We start from the raw sequence: 24,333 nt of genomic DNA, 5'->3' as shown, positions 1-24,333 counted from the left end.
ATAATTGCAAACAACAAATTGAGAATTAGCCTTGCAGGGCACTGTAGCACATTCAAGCCACACCGAGCTCCGCCACACCATCTGAGTGTAGTGCCCACATTCACCACCCACGCATTTATTTGACGCATGATCATACAGCGGCTTCTCGTTCGCCCACAACTTCACCGCATCTGCCCCAGTGAACTCAGGGTAGTAGCCCGCGGCTATGTTTTCCCCGTATGGCCCGGTTGAGTGAATCATGGCGCAGTCACCCTTTCTTTTTTCCGCATAGGCTTGAGCGTACACGGCCACAGTGTTGCTTCATTGCATGGGGCCGACGCCAACCTGGGCTCGAGCTTGGTTGTGAAGCGCGAGGTAGTCACCGGGGGCGTTTTGAGCGTTGGTTAGGGTGAGGAGGAAAATGAAAATGGCCATGAAAGCGGCCATGATCGGAAGGGTTTGAGTCCACATCATTTCAATGAGAGATGAGGTGAAGATTGTGAATGAGGGAATGATGTATATAGAGATGGAAAACTTAATATGGAATGTGATGGGGAAAACCATAAATTATGAACTAATTATGCCATGCTTCGGAATTCAAAGAGAATAAATTCATTATGGCTTCATGTTTAATTACCGGCTAGATTTTTGTTTTGATTAGGTTCAAATAAGTGAAAATTTTCTCGATTTAGCTAGTTTATGAATTTTTTTTAGGATTAATGAAACTTAATCCACCTGGTTAATCTTAAAAGATACATTTTTACTTGTAGGTGTTAATATTTTCTTAAAATTTTGAGTAAATGAAATGAACTAATTTAACCTAAAATTTTTATAACCTATTTTGATTGGGTTTATTATATAAAAAGAATTTTAGATTAAAAATATTTACTACTAATTGAGTTATGAATTTTTGTATTTCTTTTTTCTTTTTTTAAAAGGAACGGTTACTTAAAACATATATTCATGGATGAAATAAAATCTTCTACCTCTCTGTTAATAGTATATTTTAATTACTATTGAGTTATGTGCCGCAGAGCTAATCGCCGTCGTGGGTCTCCCAATTTGGAGGCCGAAACATCGTGACTGGTTTTTCGCATCTCCGTCGTGGGCATTTATTCCGGTTGACTTCAAACAACATTTGACAGCTATTCTGGGAGCTATTCTTTGGGTGTAAAATTGTTAAGAGAGAGTCTTTAAGAAATGATCATGAATTTATAAGTAAGGAATAATCTCACAGGACAACAAGCAGAAAGTACTTAATCTCAAACTAGACAGTATCATATCAGTGTAGAGATGGATGGTTCCTAAAATTTGGTAATTCTCCATTTATTTTTGCAGTATTGGTAAGAAAGCACATAATATCATACCATTACGAAGATATTGTCCACTTTGAGTTCACCTCAATGGACCCTGATCGTTCCCTAAATTCGCCGAGTGGGACTTTCATCCAAGTCCACTTTGAGTTCACCCCAATGGACCCATGATCATTCCCTAAATTTGTCGGGTGGGACTTTCATCCAACACCTCCCCTCAACTCCTTTTCATTTCCTTTTTCTTTTGGAGTCCTTTGTTCGACATTTGAGGATTCTATTGACATGGCTAAGTTTAGGGCATGACTCTGATACCATTTTAGACGAACACGTCTCTCCACAGTGGTATGATATTGTCCACTTTGAGCATAAGCTCTCATCGCTTTGCTTTGAGCTTCCCAAAAGGCCTCACCCCAATGGAGATAGTATTCTTTGATTATGAACCCATGATCATTCCCTAAATTAGCCGAGGTGGGACATTCATCCAACAAAGATCATACCATTGTGGAGATGAGTGATTTCTAAATCTCGATAATCCTCCATTTATTTATGCAATTTTGGATAGAAAAGCCGACAATATCATACCATTGTGAAGATATGATTTCTAAAACTCATTAATTTTCTCCATTTATTTTTGCAATTTTGGGTAGAAAAGTAGACAATAACATAAAATTGTAGAAATTCATGATTGCATTCATTCTCCATTTAGGGGAGAAAAGTATCAATATCATATTATTGTGGAGATTCCTAATTCACTTGCTAATTCACCATTAGTTTTTAAAGTTTTGGGGAAGATTTCCAATAATCCATGATTCTCTCACAAACTTTATTCCAATTCATAAAATTCTCGAACCAAAGCTCTTTACAAAGAAGAGCCATAAGGCTTTTCCCCAATATAGTTACCAGGAGGATCATAATTGCAAACAACAAACTGAGAATTAGCCTTTCAGAGCACTCTAGCACATCCAAGCCGCACCGAGCTCCGCCACACCATCTGAGTGTAGTGCCCACATTCACCACCCACGCATTTATTCAACGCATGATCATACAACGGCTTCTCGTTCGCCCACAGCTTCACCGCATCCGCCCCGGTGAACTCAGGGTAGTAGCCCGCGGCTATGTTTTCTCCATACGGCCCGGTTGAGTGAATCATGGCACAGTCACCCTTTCTTTTTTCCGCATAGGCTTGAGCGTACGCGGCCACGGTGTTGCTCCATTGCATGGGGCCGACACCGACCTTGGCTCGAGCGCGGTTGTGAAGCGCGAGGTAGTCACGGGGGGCGTTTTGAGCGTTGGTTAGGACGAGGAGGAACATGAAAGTGGCAATGAAAGCAGCCATGATCGGAGCGGTTTGAGTCCACATAATTTCGATGAGAGATGAGATGAAAATTGAGAATAAGGGAAGGATTTATATAGAGATGGAAAACTTAATATGGAATGCGATGGGAAAACAATGAATTATGAACTAATTATGCCATGCTCTGAAATTCAACAATGCATTCGGGCTTCCATGTTTAGTTAGGCTAGATTTTTGTTTGAATTAGGTTCAAATGAATGAAAATTTTCTAGATTTAGCATAAATTTTTTTTAGGATTAATGAAACTTAATCCACATCGAGGTTAATCTTAAAATTTAAGATACATTTTTACTCACTATTTAGGTATTCATGCAGGTCGAACGTAAAAATAGGATCAGAGTTGAAATCGGGGCGAAAAACAAGCAAACGGAGGTCGAACGGAGGGAAAAAGATCACCCACGCGCCTACACGCGCCTGCACGCGCTCTGGAGGGTGTTCTACGCGCGGCTTTCTACGCACGCGTGTCCACGCGCGACTTCCTGCGCAATCGTGGTTCTTGGGTCGCGTGCGGAGTGTCACGGTCCTATTTTCTTGACCGTGCGGCGTCGTGATCTATACACGCTCACGACCAGCCTTAAGGGGAATTAAGCCCCATATATATTTTTCGCCCCGGCTTTGTGGCTTCGTCGGACCTTAGGCGAGGTTTGTCTTCGCCAATCGAACATCGCTTGTGCGGAATCCAAGCTTGTCCAACCACACACGCCGCCTGTGCGTGTATGTCCAATCATCTGCGACACATCCGACTTGCCTCTATGCTAGGCCAACTCGTTCGGCTCGACCTTGCCTCTACTCGGGCCAAGGTCTCTCAATACAACGTCGCATCTCATCTTGCCATCTCGATCCCCATCGACGGGGTCCATATGTCTTGACGCCATCCCGAGTCTCGGGATGTCGTCGGCCATCATAACTCGTTCAGTCGTGCCATCGAGAATGGGCCCGCGTGTCGTTCATCTCATCGGGACTTCCCGAACATCCATCCATCCGGGTTCTATCGAGGCATAGGCCCTCCCGTGCCCATGCCGAGTCATTTACGGATACCGTACCGGATAGCGGGTGTATGTAGCAACCTCCAACACGCGGGCTAGGGCGCAATACCGGCACACCCGTGCCGTCCGGTACTGTCCTTCAAAAACCCATTTCAAAGGAAGTCGCCCGAGACACTCGTCTCGGCACGCTCGCCCACACTGTGACACACGTATGTGCCACAGGGTAGCTCACTTAGGCCACAGGGCCCAGGGGTGGTGGAGAGCTAACACCATGGTACCCCCTATAGTACATTTTGAGCCATTTTCATTCTACCAGGAGTAGACATGATTTTCGTGAGGTGTCATACGGTGTCGTGCATTGTCCGTCCAATGTCCGATCGACACCAAACTTGGCGAGCATTCATATTTCATATGGACGGACTTAACTCCCGAACCGCATGACCAAATTCCTTCCGGAACCTCGACTTTTGAGGTTAAGGCCCGGGGCCCTACCCGGCCCTTCAACAAGCCTATCTTGTCCTTCATGTCTATGCTGATGTCTCTGTTATGCTTGTGTCTCAACATGTCTTCAATACCCACTTTGCGTGGTGGTGTGTTGGATGATGCATCGTCCTCCTCGATCGCATCATGGCATTCTTCTACGTTGGCCCGCATATGGCCGGATGGGCGTCTCTTGAGGGACGCCCCTTTGCTTGTCATGGCGTGAGGGTCACAACCTACTCTCTTCATAGTAAGGTTGTGACACTCTCCCCCACTTAACTTAGTCATCGTCCTCGATGACTTACTCGGGTCACAATCATATTGCAGATTGTGACATTCTCCCCTACTTAATCTAGTCATCGTCCTCGATGACTTTCTCGGGCGCGTTCGCCCCACCTATTACAAAATTCTCCCCCACTCAATCTCGGCATCGTCCCGATGACGATCCGACTCTTTGTCTGTTGGCGACTTGACTCGCTGGATTTGGTTGTGCTTCAGAAAAATCTTCTATCGTTGAGCACCTGACGATCTTTTGTCATAATGCTCTCCCTGCTGACGTCTTATGCCAACTTGGGACAAGTTCGAGTGGATGCTTCTGACTTCTCTTTCGTCAGGTGGCACCACGTTCTGACTCTTGACTTGGTCAGTTGTTGGGTGAACTTGTCCTCACTTAGGCTTGTTCCTTTATCTACGGCTATCCCCATTCGGACCTATTTCTGTTGTTCGCCCATCTTGGACTCGGCCACCGAGACTCGCAACGTAGACGTGACTCTTCAGCGTTTGCCATAGTTGTGGGTGAGGCTGACTCTCTTTGCAGACACTCACCAGACAAGTATGGACTTCGGAGGCACTCTTGCCCTATTTTGGCCAACCTGGCCCCAGTGTGTGTATCCTCTTCGGATCACATAAACTAGTGCACCCCTCGGGGTGGGGCTCGCAAGCCCAGTCGCGACACTCTTTGATCGCGACCACTTCTCCTGTGAACTAGTGCACCCCTCAGGGTGGGGCTCGCAAGCCCAACCGCAACACTCTTTGGTCGCGACCACTTCTCCTGTGAATTGATTCACCCCCTTGGGGTGGGGCTCGCAAGCCCGGACGCAACGCTCTTTGGTTGCGACCACTTCTCCTATTGAGCAAAGTCAACTCTTTGACAGTCTCTTCAGTTGTTGGCGCTAACTTTCGGCCAACTCTTTGTATTTTGTCACATCGTGTGACTACTGTTGTGTGTGAACTTCCAGCTTGTTGCTCACTTCTCGAGCGGATACTGGTCTTGACATCTGTTGGTGGAGTCATCCACCCTAGGCACAAGGTGGTGACTCAAGGAATACACGTGTGCTCGTATGTCCGAGCACCTTTACGGGATGAGAGACTTATTGATGTTGCTCTCCCCCGCTCTAACTCGGCTGCCTCTTTGCAGCAAGGTCGTCCCCCCATAAGGACTTACATTGTATACGGCTTTTGCACTTGGCCGACGCTTGTCTTTTCTTGACTCTCGGCTTCTCTGCTTGCAACCACTGACACTATTCCTCTAATGTGAATGGTTCTTTGGAACGCACCATCATGGTGCTTTCTATTTCGCTGCCCTGTCTCACTTCGGAACTGCAAGCTCTTGTCAGGTGAGCTTGGTCTTGCTTGACGGGTAGATCTACCCATATTGAGGTGTCGACACACGACACCAATGAATTTCAGGTAGTCTTGGCTTCAACCCCCAACTGATTATAATTCTGACCGGCAACTGTCCTGCCCATTTCGGCACTCTTGACACACTTGCAAGGTCTTCGATCAACTCTTGGGTTCATTTCTCTTGACTGTCTTGCCCGACTAGACGCACAAAGTGTGGCTCTGATACCAATTGTCACGGTCCTACATTCTTGACCGTGCGGCGTCGTGACCGATACACGCTCACGACCAGCCTTAAGGGGGACTAAGCCCCATATATATTTTTCACCTCGGCTTTGTGGCTTCGTCGGACCTTAGGCGAGGTTTGCCTTCGCCAATCGAACATCGCTTGTGCGGAATCCAAGCTTGTTCAACCACACACGCCGCCTGCGCGTGTATGTTCAATCGTCTGCGACACATCCGACTTGCCTCTACGCTAGGCCAACTCATTCGGCTCGACCTTGCCTCTACTCGGGCCAAGGTCTCTCAATACAACGTCGCATCTCATCTTGCCATCTCGATCCCCATCGACGGGGTCCATATGTCTTGACGCCATCCCGAGTCTCGGGATGTCGTCGTCCATCATAACTCGTTCAGTCGTGCCATCGAGAATGGGCCCGCGTGTCGTTCATCTCATCGGGGCTTCCCGAACATCCATCCATCCGGGTTCTATCGAGGCATGGGCCCTCCCGTGCCCATGCCGAGTCATTTACGGATACCGTACCGGATAGCGGGTGCATGTAGCAACCTCCAACACGCGGGCTAGGGCGCAATACCGGCACACCCGTGCCGTCCGGTACTGTCCTTCAAAAACCCATTTCAAAGGAAGTCGCCCGAGACACTCGTCTCGGCACGCTCGCCCACACTGTGACACACGTATGTGCCACAGGGTAGCTCACTTAGGCCACAGGGCCCAGGGGTGGTGGAGAGCTAACACCATGGTACCCCCTATAGTACATTTTGAGCCATTTCCATTCTACCAGGAGTAGACATGATTTTCGTGAGGTGTCATACGGTGTCGTGCATTGTCCGTCCGATGTCCGATCGACACCAAACTTGGCGAGCATTCATATTTCATATGGACGGACTTAACTCCCGAACCGCATGACCAAATTCCTTCCGAAACCTCGACTTTTGAGGTTAAGGCCCGGGGCCCTACCCGGCCCTTCAACAAGCCTATCTTGTCCTTCATGTCTCTGCTGATGTCTCTGTTATGCTTGTGTCTCAACATGTCTTCAATACCCACTTTGCGTGGTGGTGTGTTGGATGATGCATCGTCCTCCTCGATCTCATCATGGCATTCTTCTACGTTGGCCTGCATACGGCCGGATGGGCGTCTCTTGAGGGACGCCCCTTTGCTTGTCATGGCGTGAGGGTCACAACCTACTCTCTTCATAGTAAGGTTGTGACACGGAGCCCTGGATCGGACTCGGGTTGACCCGAATCCGTGCCCTGACGCGTGTCGACTAGCCAGTGGGACACGCCTCTCCAACCCGCGGTCGCAGTGTGTCGCTCGTCGGTCCTGCCGCGCTCCTCCTTAAGCCGTCCGACGCGTGGCAGCGAGACCTCCTCTCTCTCCTCCTGCATTTTTCCAAATTTTCCAGAAACGTGAGTTTTTGGCGTTTTCGATCTATTTTCTTCCGATTTTCTTATCTTTCAATCCGTAATCCATATCAACAAAGTTTCTTCACGAAAATTGTAGATCTCATATTCTACTTCTACAATATATTTTTCCTTTATTTTTTTTTTTTTGAACACAGAATGAGTTAAGGCCGTCCAAATTTACAGAAAAACTCACATTTTCTATTTTCGATCGGTTTACTCGAAGTCCGACTAAACTCTGATTTTCATCCGATTCTCGTCCAAGAACTTCAAGAAACCTGTGAGAATCTTATTTGAGTCACATACCTCAAAAACTTCAGATCTAACGCTCATGAAACTCCTCAGATCTAGATAAAATCGAAACAAGAAGTTCGGAACCTTACTTGTCCGTTCTCGGATTTTCTTGCCGGAATGAGTGAATCCACCACCCAAACTCCTTTCCTAGCACTGAGAGAAGTATTGCTTCGAAGTTTCTTGCCTTAGTTTCGATCTTCAAATGGTGGTTATCATCTCTGCTCTTCCTCTCTCCCAAAACCCTAACTTCTTCCCTTTCTCCTCTCTCTCTTTTTCTTTTCTTTTCTCTTTCTTCTTAAGACCCCAGACCCCAAACAACTAGGGGTAAGAGTAGGGGCAAAATTACCCTTTTGCCCCTATGTTGTTATTTTTATTTTTTTATTTATTTATCTAAAAATTCGGGTATTACAGTTTCCTCACTGGAACTGCTTTTGAATCCTTACTTGATGAAGTATCATTCTATTCGACTAAACCAGGTTCTAGGTACTTGTTTTAATCCGTAGAGAGCCTTTTAGAGTTTGTACACATCTCCTCACTTCCCTTTTTCTTATAGTCTTTTTGGGCGGCAAGAGCAATGATTATTCTCACAGTATCCATTATGGCCGCAGGTGCGTACACTTCCGTATAATCAATTCCATGCTCTTGTGTGTAGCCTTTTACAACCAATATTGCTTTGTATTTATCAACTTCTCCAGACTCATTTAGCTTGGTTTTATAAATTCATTTCACTCCTATTTTCTTTGCTCAGTCGGTAGAACCATCAAATTTCATGTTTGATTTTTTTCAATGGATTTGATTTCTTCGTCCATAGCCAATCTCCATTTCGGGCTTTTGACAGCTTCCTCAAAAATCACAGGATCTGAATTTTGTGGATGATAAATGACTACTATTTTTCCTTTTTGTGGATGATAAATGCTACATACACCATCTTTAAACAGCACAGCTACTCATTTTTCTTGTAGTTGTATAACACTCAAGAGATTATTTTTTAGTTCAGGTACCCAATACACATTACTATTTAATAGTGCAACGAACCCCATGCAAAGTTAATTTCACTACACCCTTTCCCATAACTTTCATACTTGTATTATTTCCAAGTTTGACAATGTGGGAAAATGTCTGTCTAAACGTGAAAACATACCTTCACTCGCACACACATGGTTTGAGCAACCAGAATCCAAGAACCAAGCATCACTCCTTTTTGCTTCATGTCTTTCCATATGAGCCATTAATAGCATTTCATCCTCTTCTTCCAACTCTGCATAATTCAATTCCTTATTCATCTTTGGACATTCATATTGAAAATGACCTAAGTCACGATACCTATGACATTCAACCGTTGCTTTGTTGAAAGTTGATCTTCCTCTTCCATGTCCTCTATCCCTGTAAGTTCCTCTTCCTCTATTACTTGTTTTTGTTCGTCCTTCGACTTTTAGAACTTGCTCTTCTCCATTAATGCTAGATCTTCGAAATTTTTGTTCATGCACCAGTAATGAACTTTGTAATTCATCAATGGACATGTTATCAGTATTTTTGGATTCCTCAGTAGATACTACAACATAAGTAAATTTTTCAGTCATAATTTTTTTTTACAATTTTCTTGTCTAGCATATCTTCCCCTCGTCTTGTTGGAGATTATCATCACTCTTGCAAAATAAACCATTGAAGTTTGGAGTGATAATATTATTGAATACTGAACTTGGCTTTTATAGCTTTACAAATAATCATAAATAGAAACTAACCACAAATTTGGGAAACAAATGGAATGAAACTAGCCACATTGGAAGCACATTTGTTTAAAAAGTAGTTTTGTGCCATTGCTAAAGCTTGAATAACTCCCAAAGGACCAGCATATTCAGGTCCAATACGTTGTTGTATCTCTCGAGATATTTCTCTTTCTAACCATACAATTACTAGTACGCGGATTGTGATTCCCAATATAGTAGTCACATAAGGTAGATATTGTATAATTGTTCGGTTTTCTATAATTTTTTCCATCCCTCTATGTAAATAACCCAATATTGGTTTACCGNTGTTGGAGATTATCATCACTCTTGCAAAATAAACCATTGAAGTTTGGAGTGATAATATTATTGAATACTGAACTTGGCTTTTATAGCTTTACAAATAATCATAAATAGAAACTAACCACAAATTTGGGAAACAAATGGAATGAAACTAGCCACATTGGAAGCACATTTGTTTAAAAAGTAGTTTTGTGCCATTGCTAAAGCTTGAATAACTCCCAAAGGACCAGCATATTCAGGTCCAATACGTTGTTGTATCACTGCTAAAGCTTGAAGAACTCCCAAAGGACCAGCATATTCAGGTCCAATACGTTGTTGTATCTCTCGAGATATTTCTCTTTCTAACCATACAATTACTAGTACGCGGATTGTGATTCCCAATATAGTAGTCACATAAGGTAGATATTGTATAATTGTTCGGTTTTCTATAATTTTTTCCATCCCTCTATGTAAATAACCCAATATTGGTTTACCGTCAATAACATCTTCACCATCCAAAGTAAGGATGAGTCGAAGAACACCATGTATTGATGGGTGGCGAGGTCCCATATTGACTATCATGAAGTTTTTTCTTGTAGCTGGTCTATTCATAAGTTTTTCCTCCATTCAGCTTTCCATTGAAACAAATCTTAAAACAAATATGGAAACAAACATGGAAACAAATCTGAAAAAGTATTTAAACTAAATACCTAAAAATATTTTAACTGAACTAATCAAATTCTTCCACCAACAAATAAAAGGTCAGAAACCCAAATTCCAAATGCTTTAATGTAGAGTATCTTTGGTAGGAATCTTGTGTCTTCACTGGTGAAATGAGACTGTGGAGAGAAGTGAGCAGGAAAAAGAAAAAGAGAGTGGTAGCAGAAAATTAAGGGAAAAAAAATGGAAGTGGGAGAAGGCAAGGTTCACATTCTGGTGATTCCTTTCCCAGACGGACAAGGGCACGTAAACCCCATCCTCCAATTCTCAAAACGCCTCGTCTTGAAAGGCCTTAAAGTCACTGTCCTCAACACCCATGAAATCAACAACAACGCCATTCTCAACCAGGTGGGCGGTTGGGGTGGCTCCATTAACGTGGAGAACAAGCCTCGAGAGCCCTACAAAGGCAGAGACCCAGAGACCGTGGAGTTCTACTTTCACCGCCTCCAAACCTCCACATGCTTCCACTTAGTCAAGCTCATCACTCACCATCAGACCTCCAACGCCCCAATTGCCTGCGTTGTGTACGATTCCCTCACTCCTTGGGTTCTGGATGTTGCTAGAGGATTTGGCCTTCCTGGGGCTCCCTTTTTCACCGAGTCCTGCGCTGTCAATGCCCTTTTTTATCACATATACTGTGGTTCCTTGAAGATTCCGTCTGATAAGAAGTCTGTGTCGCTGCCTGCGCTGCCACTTCTTCAGGACACCGACCTTCCTTCGCTGATTTCAAATCCCCATCAGTATCCGGTATTCCTCAGGATGATGACCGAACAGTTCTGTAACCAGCCTGATTGGATGTTCATCAACACTTTCCATGCGTTGGAACCACAAGTAATTTATCCGATTCTCCTCAACTCAACTTATGCTTCCACCTAATTTATTAACCATTTTTTAATCTTCTATTTTTGAAAATTATGTATTTCCTCACCAGTTTTTTCACGACTCTCTGTGATATTGTTCACTTTGAGCATAAGCTCTCATGCTTTAATTTGGTCAGTCCCAAAACGCCTCATATCAATGAAGATATATTCCTTGCTCACCACTTTTTTCATGACTCTCCAGAATGGTATGATATTGTTCACTTTGAGCATAAGCTCTCATGCTTTAATTTGGTCGGTCCCAAAACGCCTCATATCAATGAAGATGTATTCCTTGCTTATAAATTTATAATCATTGACTAATTAATTAGTGAACGTGGGACTCTTTCACAACAATCCTCAACATTAATGACTTCTCAATATATTAATACAGGTGTTACAGTGGATGCAAAGCCATATGCCTTTGAAGACCGTCGGACCAACAGTTCCATCCATACTCATAGACAAGGGGTTGATGGACGACAACAATTACGGCATGAATCTAATCAAATCAACGGAAGATGACAGCAAAACCATCGAGTGGTTGGACTCTAAAGACAGCGAGTCTATCATTTACGTGTCGTTCGGGAGCGTATCGGAGCTAGGAGAAGAGCAAATGAAGGAGATAGCGTGGGGGCTGAAAGCAAGCAACAAAAACTTCCTTTGGGTCATTAAGGAAATGGAAACCGGAGAGCTTCCAAACAAGTTTGTTGAAGAGATGAAAGAGATGAAGGGGAAGGTGGTGAAGTGGTGCTCCCAAGTGCAAGTTTTAGGTCACAAGTCAGTGGGGTGCTTTGTTACTCACTGTGGTTGGAACTCGGTTTTGGAGGGCCTTAGCAGTGGAGTTCCAATGGTGGCAATGCCTCAATGGACGGACCAAATAACAAATGCCAAGTTCGTGGAAGACGTGTGGAAGGTTGGTGTGAGGGTTAGTTCAAACCAAAATGGGTTAGTTGGAAGAGAAGAGATAGAATTGTGTATTAGGAAAGTGATGGAGGGCGAGAAAAGGATTGAAATGAGACAAAATGCAAGCAAGTGGATGAAGTTGGCGAAGGAAGCTATGACGGAAGATGGGAGCTCTAATAAGAACATTGATGAGTTTGTTGCACAAGTTCAAGAACGTAAAATATGATTGTCATTTTTATTTCCTATGGCCAAAATTACGAGTGTTGTGTTATTTAAGAATGATTGTCAATTGCTCTCATGTGGTTTAGTCTTCATCGGGTGAAGCAAAAATTTCTATAAGGTGGCCATTTTAGCTTTAATAAAAAATACTTAAAAACTTATACCAACGGGCATTCGTATGTGATTTGACCAAGGGAAATAGCTCTATGAACCGGATGGATGTACCACGCTGTCTTTGTCAAGTCCTTATCGGCCAATGTGAGACGCTGTCTTTGTCAAGTCCTTATCGGCCAATGTGAGAAGGAGATTCTCCGAGACTATTTGGTAGATAGCAGTAAGAGTCATCCTATCTTTGTGCTCTTCAATGTCATCACCAATTCTTGATGACGTTCTACACGTCTTTTGCCTGTATATTAATAAGCATCTTTAATGTCCACGCTGCATAGTTACTCTTCCCAAGTAACGGACATTGAAGCGTTACACTCTACTCCTTTCCGCTTTTCATCGTCCTCGTATCTTCTATAACAACGTTGTACGGTGATGCATCCGTTTTGGCATTCTAGATCTCTTACCAAATATTGGTTGACCTTCGATCAAAACACTATAAAATAAATACCGAAATAGAATGAAACACTCACAAACATATTTAGTACTAAAATACTTTTATCACAATGCTTTATGACTTTCTAAATAAATCATATCACTCAGACTAATTATAGAAACAAAAATACTATAACTTCTCTCATAAATGCTCCACAATTAATAACTTATTCCAGCTTGATGTTTAATGTTCGACTATGAATAAATCGAGGTTATTGACTCTGGACCACTATGAACGGTAAGGTGAAAGACCAAGTCTAGGTTGGGAAGGAAGAGTAGGTGGGTAAAAAAAGTCACGGTCATTATAGAAGAGCAGCAGGTGGGTTGGTCAGGTCTATTATTGAGAAAGAAACAGGGGCAAACCAAGCCCCTTCAAATGGAATGTGGTTGACTAGAACCTGACCACTATGGAAGAACATGTGGCGGACCAAATCTTCATCACGTGTAGAGAACATATCTTTATTTCCATAGAACAGCATGAGGCGGACCTGAACACCATTGTTGAGAAAATGGATAAGGTCGATGACAGTACACAAAATTTACTATCTTTAAGTTCTATTTTATGCTAGTTTGGAGGATTAAATGTATGCTTTAATTTTTAATTCGAATATTTGGAGAAAAATTGAGATTTTAGAAGAAATATTGAAAAAAAAAAAAAAAGCTAATTAAGAAATCAAATTTGGGGATGATTTTGGAGGAAAAAAATATTCCTAATTTAATTATGGACTCTTAATTTGATTAGAATTTTAGATTCCAATCAAATTAAGATATTGATCGACCCATTCTTGATAAACATTTCTCTTCATTGGAGCAAAGAATAGAGATTTTAAAGCTCTAGTTCTAGAACATAACAGCGACCCTAGTTTTTATCTTCTTCCCTTTTATTTTATAGTTTCAATGTGGTGTTGTTAAAGAATTCAGTCATATCATAGTGAAAATGGTTGGCTAGATTCTTTTGTTGTATTAGTCATTATACCTCATGTTTTATTATTTTTTTTTTTTATTCCTTGATTGATTACCTTTATTTCATTTGGGACTTTATATTTTTAATAATTTAAATTCTTGATCCCAAATTAACTATTGTATTAGTTTAGATTAACAATTTAAAGGAGGTGATTAGGCTATAACTTATTTGGGTGTGTTAAAAGATTCGGTTTGTGATTTGATTTTCGAAGTTGTGATCATTGGACCATCTCCAAAGTTGGATGGACATTATGATCACTGGACCACAATGATGGAAACTTCTCACATCAAAACAATATTGTTGGATGAACATTATGATCACTGGACCATCTCCAAAGTTGGATAGACATTATGATCACTAGACCATAATGATGGAAACTTCTCAAATCAAAACAATATTGTTGGATGGACACTGATCATTGGATCATGATGATGGAAACTTCTTAGATTAAAACAATATTGGAGTGTGGTGGAGCAAGGAATTTGTGCAACAGTAGGTGACGTAGGAGGAGAAGTAAGGATAAAAGAAAGCAATTGAAGATCTAAGTTGAAGGATTTAAAAGGTAAAAACTATATCTTCCAAGCCATATATCATCCAACTCTAGAAACCATCCTAAAGTAAGACACAGCCAAGGATATTTGGGACTCCTTGAAACAGAAGTACTAGGGAATAGCTCGAGTCAAATGTGCACAATTACAAGCTATTCGCAAAGAGTGGGAGGTTCTTCACATGAAGACGGGGGAATCAATGTTAAACTACTTTGCTTGAACACTCATAATTGCTAATAGAAAGAAAAATCATGTAGAGAACATGACAGACATTGATATCATAGAAAAGATCCTAAGATCTATGTAACACCCAAAACATGAAGGAAAGCCACCTATGTAAGACTCAAAGGATCTAAGGAAAGAAATTAAGAGGATTAAGTAAGGACGTCTTAAACAAGTCATTTTCATATCCTAAGAAGTAATTTTAAGACTCAAAAGATCCCAGGAAAGAAATTAAGAGGATTAAGCAAGGACAAATAATTTTAAGGACTTTGGTAGTTTTATCAATTTCTAAGGAACTTTCCAAATTTTTAGTTCTTTATCTAGAGGGAATTTCAAGGTGGTCACAAAGGGAAAAATGAGGGAGGAAGAATTTTTAGGAAAATTATGAATATTTTTTAGAAAAAATAATAATAAAATATTCTAAAATGGCAAATTACAAAATTACCCCTAAAGATATGGATAATTACGAAACTGCCATTATGGCAAGAATCAGATGATCAACAGTAACCATCTCCACAAAATCCATTGAATCTCAACTTACAGCCATTGGGTCTCCTCCAAAATTGGATATATTCTAAAACACTCACAGATCATCACATCCAACGGGTACGATTCAAAACCAAGGTCGGTTAGGCTCTGATCGGAGTAGATATTTTCGATGGATTATCTAGAAAGTTCAATCTCTAAATCATGACGGTTTTGGACCTCTCAATGTCGGTTTAAGCTTCCCCTATAAAGTTTGAAGTTCGGGCAATAGTTTGGAACAAGAATCGAGCAAGGTCGAGCTCCCAATCGTAGGCAATAAGCGTTAAGATTTTGGGTCTCCTAAAATTCGAGAGCAATTCTCAACCATTTCTCTTCAAACTTGTTCCTATAGTTTCTAAACAAGATTACTCACAAGTTCTAGGAAGAAATCGAGTGCTTAAAGTGCCTAGAAACCATTTCCCCAATTCGACCTGCCATGTAAGAGCTTCAAGGAAAACTCAAAATTTTAATTCGAGGATACACGAGAACTCTTCGCGCAAGGACGATCCCAATAAGTTTCTGCACCTTCAAGAAATGTTTCCATAGAAGACCACAAAGAGAAATAACCTTGGGAACGTGCCCAATTGAAGAAAATCCGTTTGGAGCTTAAATTGAGGGTAAGTTTCGAATTCCTATCTACCGTTCCTTTTCCTTCAAATTGAGAATTCCTTAAGCTTGAAAGGATCAAGTTGAATAACTTTGATGAAGGAATCGAGAACTGAAACGTTATAGAACAGGCTGCCCAAGAGAACGAAAATCCGGCATTTCGGGCCTTAAAAACCCCTAGAATTGGCTACCCAATAAGGACTCCTCTGTTTTTGCTCCGACGAGAAATGATATTTTGGATGAACGGTAACGATTTGAGTTTTTGAAAAAAAAAAATAATAATTAAATGGTCTCTCGAAATCTCCCAAGAAATCCCCCGAAAATCGTGGGATTTCGGGCGTAACATTTATTGTCTAATAGAAATATTCCTATTTCTCTAAGTTTCCTTATTCTAAAACCCTATAATACCTAATCAGTTGTTCCCTTCCCTCAGAATTAGATTGTTGCGTCTATGAGAGAAAACATACCGGTTTTGAAGAGGGAAATCGTGAGACGTACGCAAGGCTTCGAGTTTTCAATGAGAATTTTTGGGTAGAAACAGAGTAACGTGGGCGTTGCACAATGAGGAGTGGTAGGCGAAACGACAGCAGGGATGAGTGTAAGCGTCGAAGTCTTGTCATAATCAAAAAGGGAAAATCGCATCTAGGGTTTTTGTGTCTTCCGGGTAAGGAAGGAGAGGGATTGGATGGGGTTGGGTTTCGGCGTCTGTGTACCCGCGGGCTCACACCACCCAAATGAGGCGTTAGCCACGACTCCTCTCGGCTCGGCTTGATGTTTTCGTCGGCTCGGATCTGTCAATTCCCGCAGCTAGGCTTGGCAACATAGTTGGTCAACTCGGCAGCTCGGATTATCAGCTCAGTACCTCTATAATATATCGATTCCTAGGTTTTTGGCCCTTTTGAAGTCGTTTCTGCCCTTATTTTTACATTCTGAAGTCAGTATGGTCCTTAATAGTCAAAATAGATTGTGTTAGAGTTTTCCTTTGTTAACTAACATGAGGTTTAGCTAGAATATGTTATGAAAGGTTCCTAAATATGTTACGTGGTTCTTATAGGACGTAATTAACTGTTGGAATTAGCTTGTTGTGAGTGACTTCGGCCAAAACTATCGAGGTAAGTGACCTTATTGTTGGAGTTAGCTTATCGTGTGATGTATGATGGTGCGTGCCCAGTAGCCCCTGCATGCACCGTATCTTATATGATATGATTATGTGATGTATGAATTATATTGATTGTTTAAGCTATGAAAAGTTATGAATTATGTTGACTGTTGACTATTTAAGCTATGAAAAGTTATGGTTGAGCTGCTAGTATTATGTCATGAAAATGTTGATCGATGCCATGTATACACGTAGTATTATCGAGTCATGTCATGAAATGCTTATGGAACTGGAATGTATTTTCATGTTATGTAATATGTCATGTAATGTAAGTTATGTGTCATGCCATGTAATGCAAGGAACGTATATGTGATGTTAGCAATGCTTATGTAATGTTATGTTAGGTCTGTTAAGGGACCTCATGCATATATGTATGCCACTTGCATCGGGATACTTCCCCTTTATGTTACGAAAGAATGAAATACGATATTTATGTTCACCATGATATCATGCGGGCCCTTTTCTGTTATGTGGTATCTGGCGACGTGTAATACGTTTGCTCGACCAAGCCAGGCCAAGGGGCTACATATACGAACCCGCCTGGTGGGTCCATGTGTGCGTACATGGATCATGTGTGAAGAAGTACCACACATCCAACCCTACCCAGGATAGAAAAAGCACCCAAGGCCATGTAAAGTTTATGAAAAGTTAGATCCCGCTTATATGTTGCATGTGTTTGTGTTTCTAACCCCAACAGTGAGGTGACTTACTGAGTATTTCATAAAATACTCAAGCCACATGCTACCTACATTTTTCAGGTAAAGGCAAGGTGCCAATGTACAGTTGACGGTGTAGCTGAGGACACCATGGAAGTGGACGAGGGGCATTTTTAGTAGTTTATGTTTATTTGAGTTAAAGCATTGAACAATGTTTTATTTAGATTTGTTTTGAATTTAGTTACTCAAGGTTTTATTTCTAGAGATAGGTTTGTTTTGGATTTTTGGACTTTTATGAAAGACTTTGTTGTGTTTTTCAAGGTTATTTATGATGAGCTTTTGTGTAATGAGTTATGTATGCATGGGTGACGTCACTAATTAGATTTAGAAAATTAGGGGAGTTACATGAACTTTGGAGGCTAATATCTTAGGCTACGATCCACGAGAAGGTATGAAATCAATCCATATCTCTTCCTTGTAACACCATCTTTAAGTTTCATGAAGAAATTGAGGGGAGAAATAGCATGATCGGAGCGATGGAGGACGAGTTTTAGACGGCAGCACTATATGACGTGCACGTTTTCTTCCCACTGGAGGAAGAAGACGATGATGTGGCTGGTTCAGTTGAACTGACCATGTCAACCAAAAACTCGATCTTCCCTTGGTTTTTCTCAATTTTAACAACCTTCTAGACCGATTCTCATGAAAAAATTTATAATTTCAAAAACTAGATGCAATAAGGAGTATGTGGAAGGAAATTTGAGGTAATTCGGATATCGAAAGCTCAAGAACTGAGGTCCCGAATGTCGACGACGAGGTAAGTAGCCACCTTAGATTTTTTGTTAAGAAATACTTGTAGGAATCATTTGGATTTCCATATGAACACTAAACCAAGTATGAATTAAGGATATATGAAAGAAAAACTCAAAGAACCGTGAGTTAAGGACTTAAACCAATCAAATTGCTCGAAATTAAATAACATTAAAATAACCCAGTAGATGAAATTCGCTGCCTATGAAATTTTAATGCTAAGCATATTATAGCATGTTGAGGTTATATATGAAATTTGGTGGTCATTGGATAAGGATAAGTAGGTAAACCAAGAAAAGGTGCAAAATGATCATAATGCCCCAAAGGATATCTACCTACGCTTCATGACCTAGATGACCTCCAAATGCTATGAAACTCTGTAGTAGATCTTATTTAACGATGCTTGATGATGTGATAAAGTTTGAAAGCCTTTGGAATATGTTAAGTAGTAAAACAAAGAATTAGGGGTAAAATGACCAAAATGCCCCTAGGATTACTTATGAAAATTCAAGCTCTATACGTGCTCCAAATGATTTGCTACTTCTTATAAGGTCTATTATGAAGGACATGAAGATATGTTTGACGTTAAGTTGATTGGAGCTACTTTGGAACCTAAACCAAGTTATAGGTTATTTTCAACGTCATGTTTGTTGGGTTTTATGTCCTAAAACTTATAGTTTGTAAACAAAAACATATTCTATTTTCAATAAAGTTATTATTGTTGTTTATTCAGTAAAGATTGTTATTGAATAAAGTGAACTTTACGATCATTAATCTAAATCCAATAAACTAATAACACTCTGGCTATAGTATGATTACTTGAACTATATGTAGAGACATAAGAGTGGATCAAGTTCAAGTATATAGTCAAAATGATCTATAGTATAAGGATAAGGCTGAGTACCTTATTCTGGGGACACTATGGATGCGGCCCACTTTTGTATATGATATAAACAATGCGATCACTAAATTGTGCATGTGGAGACATGTGAGTGGGGGCGTCCTATGCAATGAGTATTGCATAAGATCGGACCATGAAGAAAACCACTCTCACTTTATAAAGTCGTTTACTGTTGAGACTGATTTTCTTTTCATTCGATAACCTAGGTAACTCGGTTTTAATCCTGAGCTAACCATGAACTCCTGTTTATTCGGAATTATCCTTAGATTTGCATGGGTGAGAGTGGCTCTAGTTCGCCGACTCAACAGGCCTCCCATTTCAGGGGTAAGACTGGGTGAATGGCTGGGGACGTGGGGTGCAAGACGGAATTCACTCCTACCCACTTTTAGGGATAGAAGAAAGGTAGTTCCCTTAAGCACTGACTCCAGGTCTTGAACAAGGGGCCCCACCCTCTCATTGGCCTGAGAGGGATTCGGTTTACTGGTTGGACCACAAACCAATTGTTTATTAGAGGATCAGTGAGACATAAGGAACAAGAAGTAACTTCAGGGGTAAAACGGTAAATTGACCCAGCTCTAGTTACGAACAACCTGTGAAGGATCGACTTACTAATCATGGTTATATCAGATGGACAGAAATATATCTATAGTGAGGGGAGTGCAACTACTAGGCTATAGTGGAGTGTCCTAGTAGTTAACGAATGTTGGTTAACCAGGTTAATGAGTTTAATCGGTTAATCTTGAATCGTTGGAGCCCATGATCTATAGGTCCATTAGGTCCCTCTGCTAGCTCATATCGGACTAAACCATAGAACAGTGTGACGAGTGAGTTCGAAGTGTTCGAATTCAAATTAGGGAATATGCGTTACATATATACGATATATTTAACCGCAATTTTATTTTATTTACGAAATAAACGAAAAGAGAGAATCTGAGATATTTAAATAAGATTTAAATATCTTAATCAATTATGTGTCGGAATTGACTGGGATTGGCATTTGAATTAATATTAAATATTAATTAAATAGTTTAATTAATTATTTAATGTTACTTTAATTTGAAATTCATTATTCAAATTAATTGTTGAATTAAAATGAAGAAAGTCAAAATGTTGACTTTCATCTAATTAAAATGAAGAAAGTCAAAATGTTGACTTTCATCTAATGGAAAAATCATGTTAGTGGAATTTTGAGGTGTCAAAATTTGGTTTAACCAAACTTGCATGTTTGCCAAATAAACCCCACAAGTTTGAGTGGAATTTTGAGTGTCAAAATTTGGTTAACTCAAACATGCATGCTTGCCACATAATCTCAAACATTTGAGTGGAATTTTAAGTGTCAAGATTTGGTGATCTCAAGTTTGCATGAACATGCAAACTTGACTCTTTAAATAGAGTGATCATGATACTTGGAAGGGATTCTTCATCTTGATGAAAAACCTCTCACAAGCACTCTCTTTCACGTATACAAAATCCCTCCCAAGTTTAGTCACTCACCGGATTCCACAATCCCGTTCTAAGGCCGGAGAATAGTGGAGAAGACACTAGTGGTGGTTCGAAATCGGTTCGTGAGGCAAAAGGAGTTTGAACTACAAAAGGTTAGTATTTAAACTCATTAAGTTTTAATACTTATGAACATGCTAGTCATTTACAATAATTGATGTTCTAAAAGTGCCTAAGATCCAAATTGCTTCCGCATGTGTTATATTAACACCATCAATTGGTATCAGAGCAAGTTTTAGGCACTTTATTTACATTAATTTGATCATGGTGGGTACCATTTCATGCATGAAATTTGTGGTTGCTAAAGTGGATGGTTTTGGTTTTGGCTTTTTTTTTATGCTTCCATTTGATACAATTATTGTAATAAGCCTAAGGTGTATGGGCTTTAATAAATGAAGAAAGGTCTGTAATTTTTATAAAGTCATTAGAGTCCACTTTAGGTTGTAATTGATCGAAAATGGAAGAGATAAGCAAGCTGAACCGAAGAGGATGGAAGAGGCGGTTCGGGTGTTTTTTCTGTCGTTGGGGACCGATTGAACGTTTTTAAGGGTTGGTTGGTCCAGTTCGTGATCGTCGGGAGCGGCTCAAGTTATTTTTAGTTATTAATGTAATAATTTAGTTAATTGCTTGCTTTAAAATGCCAAAACCAACCCACTTTAGTGTGTTTAATTAATTATGCATTATGAATGTATGTTTTAATTAAATAGAAAATGTATATGCATAAAGTATGTCATATAGATTTAAAATCCCACCATAGGCTAAGCATGTTTCATGCATTCCAAGTATGTTATAAGTGTTATAATGTATAGTATGCATGTCTTAGGGTTCCATGAGTGATAGATATAAATTGTTATATTATTGCATGGAATGGATGATTATATAATTGTTATATAAAGCATGTTAGATGCATGTTATAGATTATTTTTAACGTCATAAAAACGAGATAGACGTTAAAATCTATAATAAAAATAAGTACATGCTCACTTAGGGTTAAGAACCAAGCACAATCAATTTTAATAGATAAAATAAGTCGATGTCTTGTAAAATTGTGCTCACAAGAAAGCTCACCTGGCACGATCTTGTCTAAGGCTGGAGGTACTTAAGTTGACGGTTTACGGAACACCTACTACCTGGAGATCGGACCAGTACTTAAGCTTAGTTAGCCCAGTTTTATGAGCATGCTTGAGTGATGTAAGTTTTGGAAAAATCACCTAGACTTAGGTTATATTTAATTAGCCGGAATATACCTAAGTAATGATTATACCCAACCGTCTAAAATACTCAGTGGGAGGAAAAAGATATATAAGATACATCGTTTTTCTCTTCACGCTCTTTGAAAAATTCACACCGTGAGATTCATGCTCGGCCTCGTGTCGCCCTGGGAGCGTTCTCCATTCGGAAGGTATTTGCATGAGTCAATAACAAGGTGAATAGAGAAAGTATTTATAGTAAGTGGGAGAAGGAAGTATATCAACACGTCCTATGGTCTCCACCACTAGGTTGCACCGTGAGATTCCCATGTTCCGCCTGCATGTTGCCCTAGAGCAACTACCCATTCGGAGGGTCGTAACATGGGAGTCGGAACAACGCAAACTCCAGAAATGGATAGGATTTCTTAGGTCCATTCCCAACTTTGGCCTTTTCATTCGATAGCGTTGTTGGGGCCGATTTCTGAGGTCTGAAATTGGTGGGTCACACTTGCGAAGAATTACTAAGAGTTAGTATATTCTTGACCAAAATAGCGATAACTAAAACACTATAGGAACAAGAGTTATTCTGGGATTAGTGTTTAAGTCAAGAATGTCTTGGTTTAGTGAATGAGTGATTGACTGCCCCTCGGTAGCAGTTGCTCTAAGTCACTAAAGTATCGTTGCAAATCAATAATGATTTGGGTACATTATTACATTTGCTAAAACTGATTGGATTAAACAGGATTAAGTCAAAATCACTAATAGAATTTTCTTTATATCACAGCATGACAAACTCAATAGTACAATTACTCGCTTCTGAGAAATTAAACGGCGACAACTACACAACTTGGAAATCAAACCTAAACACAATACTGGTCATTGATGATTTAAAGTTTGTTTTAACTGAGGAGTGTCCTCCAAACCCAAACTCAAATGCAAACCGAACAGCTCGGGATGCATATGACAGATGGATAAAGGCAAATGACAAAGCCCGAGTGTACATTCTAGCCAGCATATCTGATGTTTTGGCTAAGAAACACGATGTTATGGGTACTGCTAAAGAGATTATGGAATCTCTAAAAGGGATGTTTGGACAACCGTCCTTCTCCCTTAGACATGAAGCCATAAAATACATTTACAACTGCCGTATGAAAGAAGGGACCTCAGTTAGAGAACATGTCCTGGACATGATGGTCCATTTCAATGTGGCAGAAGAAAATGAAGCTGTCATTGATGAGAAGAGTCAAGTCAGTTTTATCATGATGTCTCTTCCGAAGAGCTTCTTCCAGTTCCGCACCAATGTGGTTATGAACAAAATAGAATATAACTTGACTGCTCTTCTCAATGAGCTACAGACTTATCAGTCCCTCTTAACAAACAAGGGACAAACAGGAGAAGCAAATGTTGCTATCTCCAAGAAATTACTACGAGGATCGTCCTCCAAAAATAAGTCTGGACCTTCAACTTCTAAAAGTGTTTTGATGAAGAAGAAGGGAAAAGGGAAAAATAAGATTCCTACTAACCGCAAGAACAAGGTTCAAAAAGTAGATAAAGGAAAATGTTTCCATTGCAACGAAAACGGGCACTGGAAGAGAAACTGCCCAAAATACCTTGCAGAGAAGAAAGCCGAAAAGACACAACAAGGTAAATATGATTTACTCGTTGTAGAAATGTGTTTAGTAGAGTATGACAACTCAACTTGGATACTAGATTCAGGGGCGACTAATCATATTTGTTCTTTTTACCAGGAAACTAGCTCCTGGAGAATGCTTGCGGACGGCGAGATAACACTCAGGGTTGGAACAGGAGAGGTTGTCTCAGCAAGATCAGTAGGAAATTTAAAGTTGTTTTTTGGAGATAGATTCATTATATTAGATAATGTACTTTTTGTTCCTGAAATGAAAAGAAATCTAATATCTATCTCTTGTTTATTAGAACAATTGTATAAAGTATCTTTTGAAATCAATGAAGTGTTCATTTGCAAAAGAGGTATTCATATTTGTTCTGCAAAACTAGAAAACAACTTATATATGTTAAAACCGAGCAAAACAAAAGCTATTTTAAATATTGAGATGTTTAAAACAGCTGAAACTCAAAATAAGCGACAAAAGATTTCTCCTAATACCTATCTTTGGCACTTAAGACTAGGCCACATTAATCTCAATAGGATTGAGAGATTGGTTAAAAGAGGACTTCTAAATAAGTTAGAAGACAATTCTTTACCTCCATGTGAGTCTTGTCTTGAGGGTAAAATGACTAAACGATCATTTTGCGAAA

General features: G+C 40.3%; 2 protein-coding genes across 2 annotated transcripts; one reads left to right on the top strand and one right to left on the bottom strand.

Annotated features, from left to right (window-relative positions):
- Positions 1–2,235: 2,235 nt before the first annotated feature.
- LOC111799763 (basic form of pathogenesis-related protein 1-like) lies at positions 2,236–2,652 on the bottom strand. Its single transcript, XM_023683237.1, has one exon. The coding sequence runs from the start codon at positions 2,650–2,652 to the stop codon at positions 2,236–2,238; it is 417 nt and encodes a 138-aa protein (XP_023539005.1).
- A 7,759-nt stretch (positions 2,653–10,411) lies between these two features.
- On the top strand, positions 10,412–12,542 carry LOC111799572 (UDP-glycosyltransferase 74E2-like). The gene is made up of 2 exons (XM_023682952.1): positions 10,412–11,224; positions 11,645–12,542. Exons 1-2 carry the CDS (start codon positions 10,577–10,579, stop codon positions 12,380–12,382), a joined length of 1,386 nt encoding a protein of 461 aa, XP_023538720.1. The 5' UTR covers positions 10,412–10,576; the 3' UTR covers positions 12,383–12,542.
- The last annotated feature ends 11,791 nt before the right edge of the window (positions 12,543–24,333 follow it).

Source organism: Cucurbita pepo, chromosome LG01 (assembly GCF_002806865.2).
Source record: "Cucurbita pepo subsp. pepo cultivar mu-cu-16 chromosome LG01, ASM280686v2, whole genome shotgun sequence".
NCBI classification, from domain to species: Eukaryota; Viridiplantae; Streptophyta; class Magnoliopsida; order Cucurbitales; family Cucurbitaceae; genus Cucurbita; species Cucurbita pepo.
Note: the sequence above shows the minus strand (reverse complement) of the source record. Positions and strands in the feature narration are given on the sequence as shown.

What these genes read in the sequence shown, in the direction of transcription:
- LOC111799763 (XM_023683237.1), bottom strand. Translation starts at nt 2,652, where the DNA reads ATGTGGACTCAAACCGCTCCGATCATGGCTGCTTTCATTGCCACTTTC.
- LOC111799572 (XM_023682952.1), top strand. Translation starts at nt 10,577, where the DNA reads ATGGAAGTGGGAGAAGGCAAGGTTCACATTCTGGTGATTCCTTTCCCA. An exon ending in TCCATGCGTTGGAACCACAA is followed by an intron (nt 11,225 to 11,644) that starts GTAATTTATCCG and finishes ATATTAATACAG; the next exon opens with GTGTTACAGTGGATGCAAAG.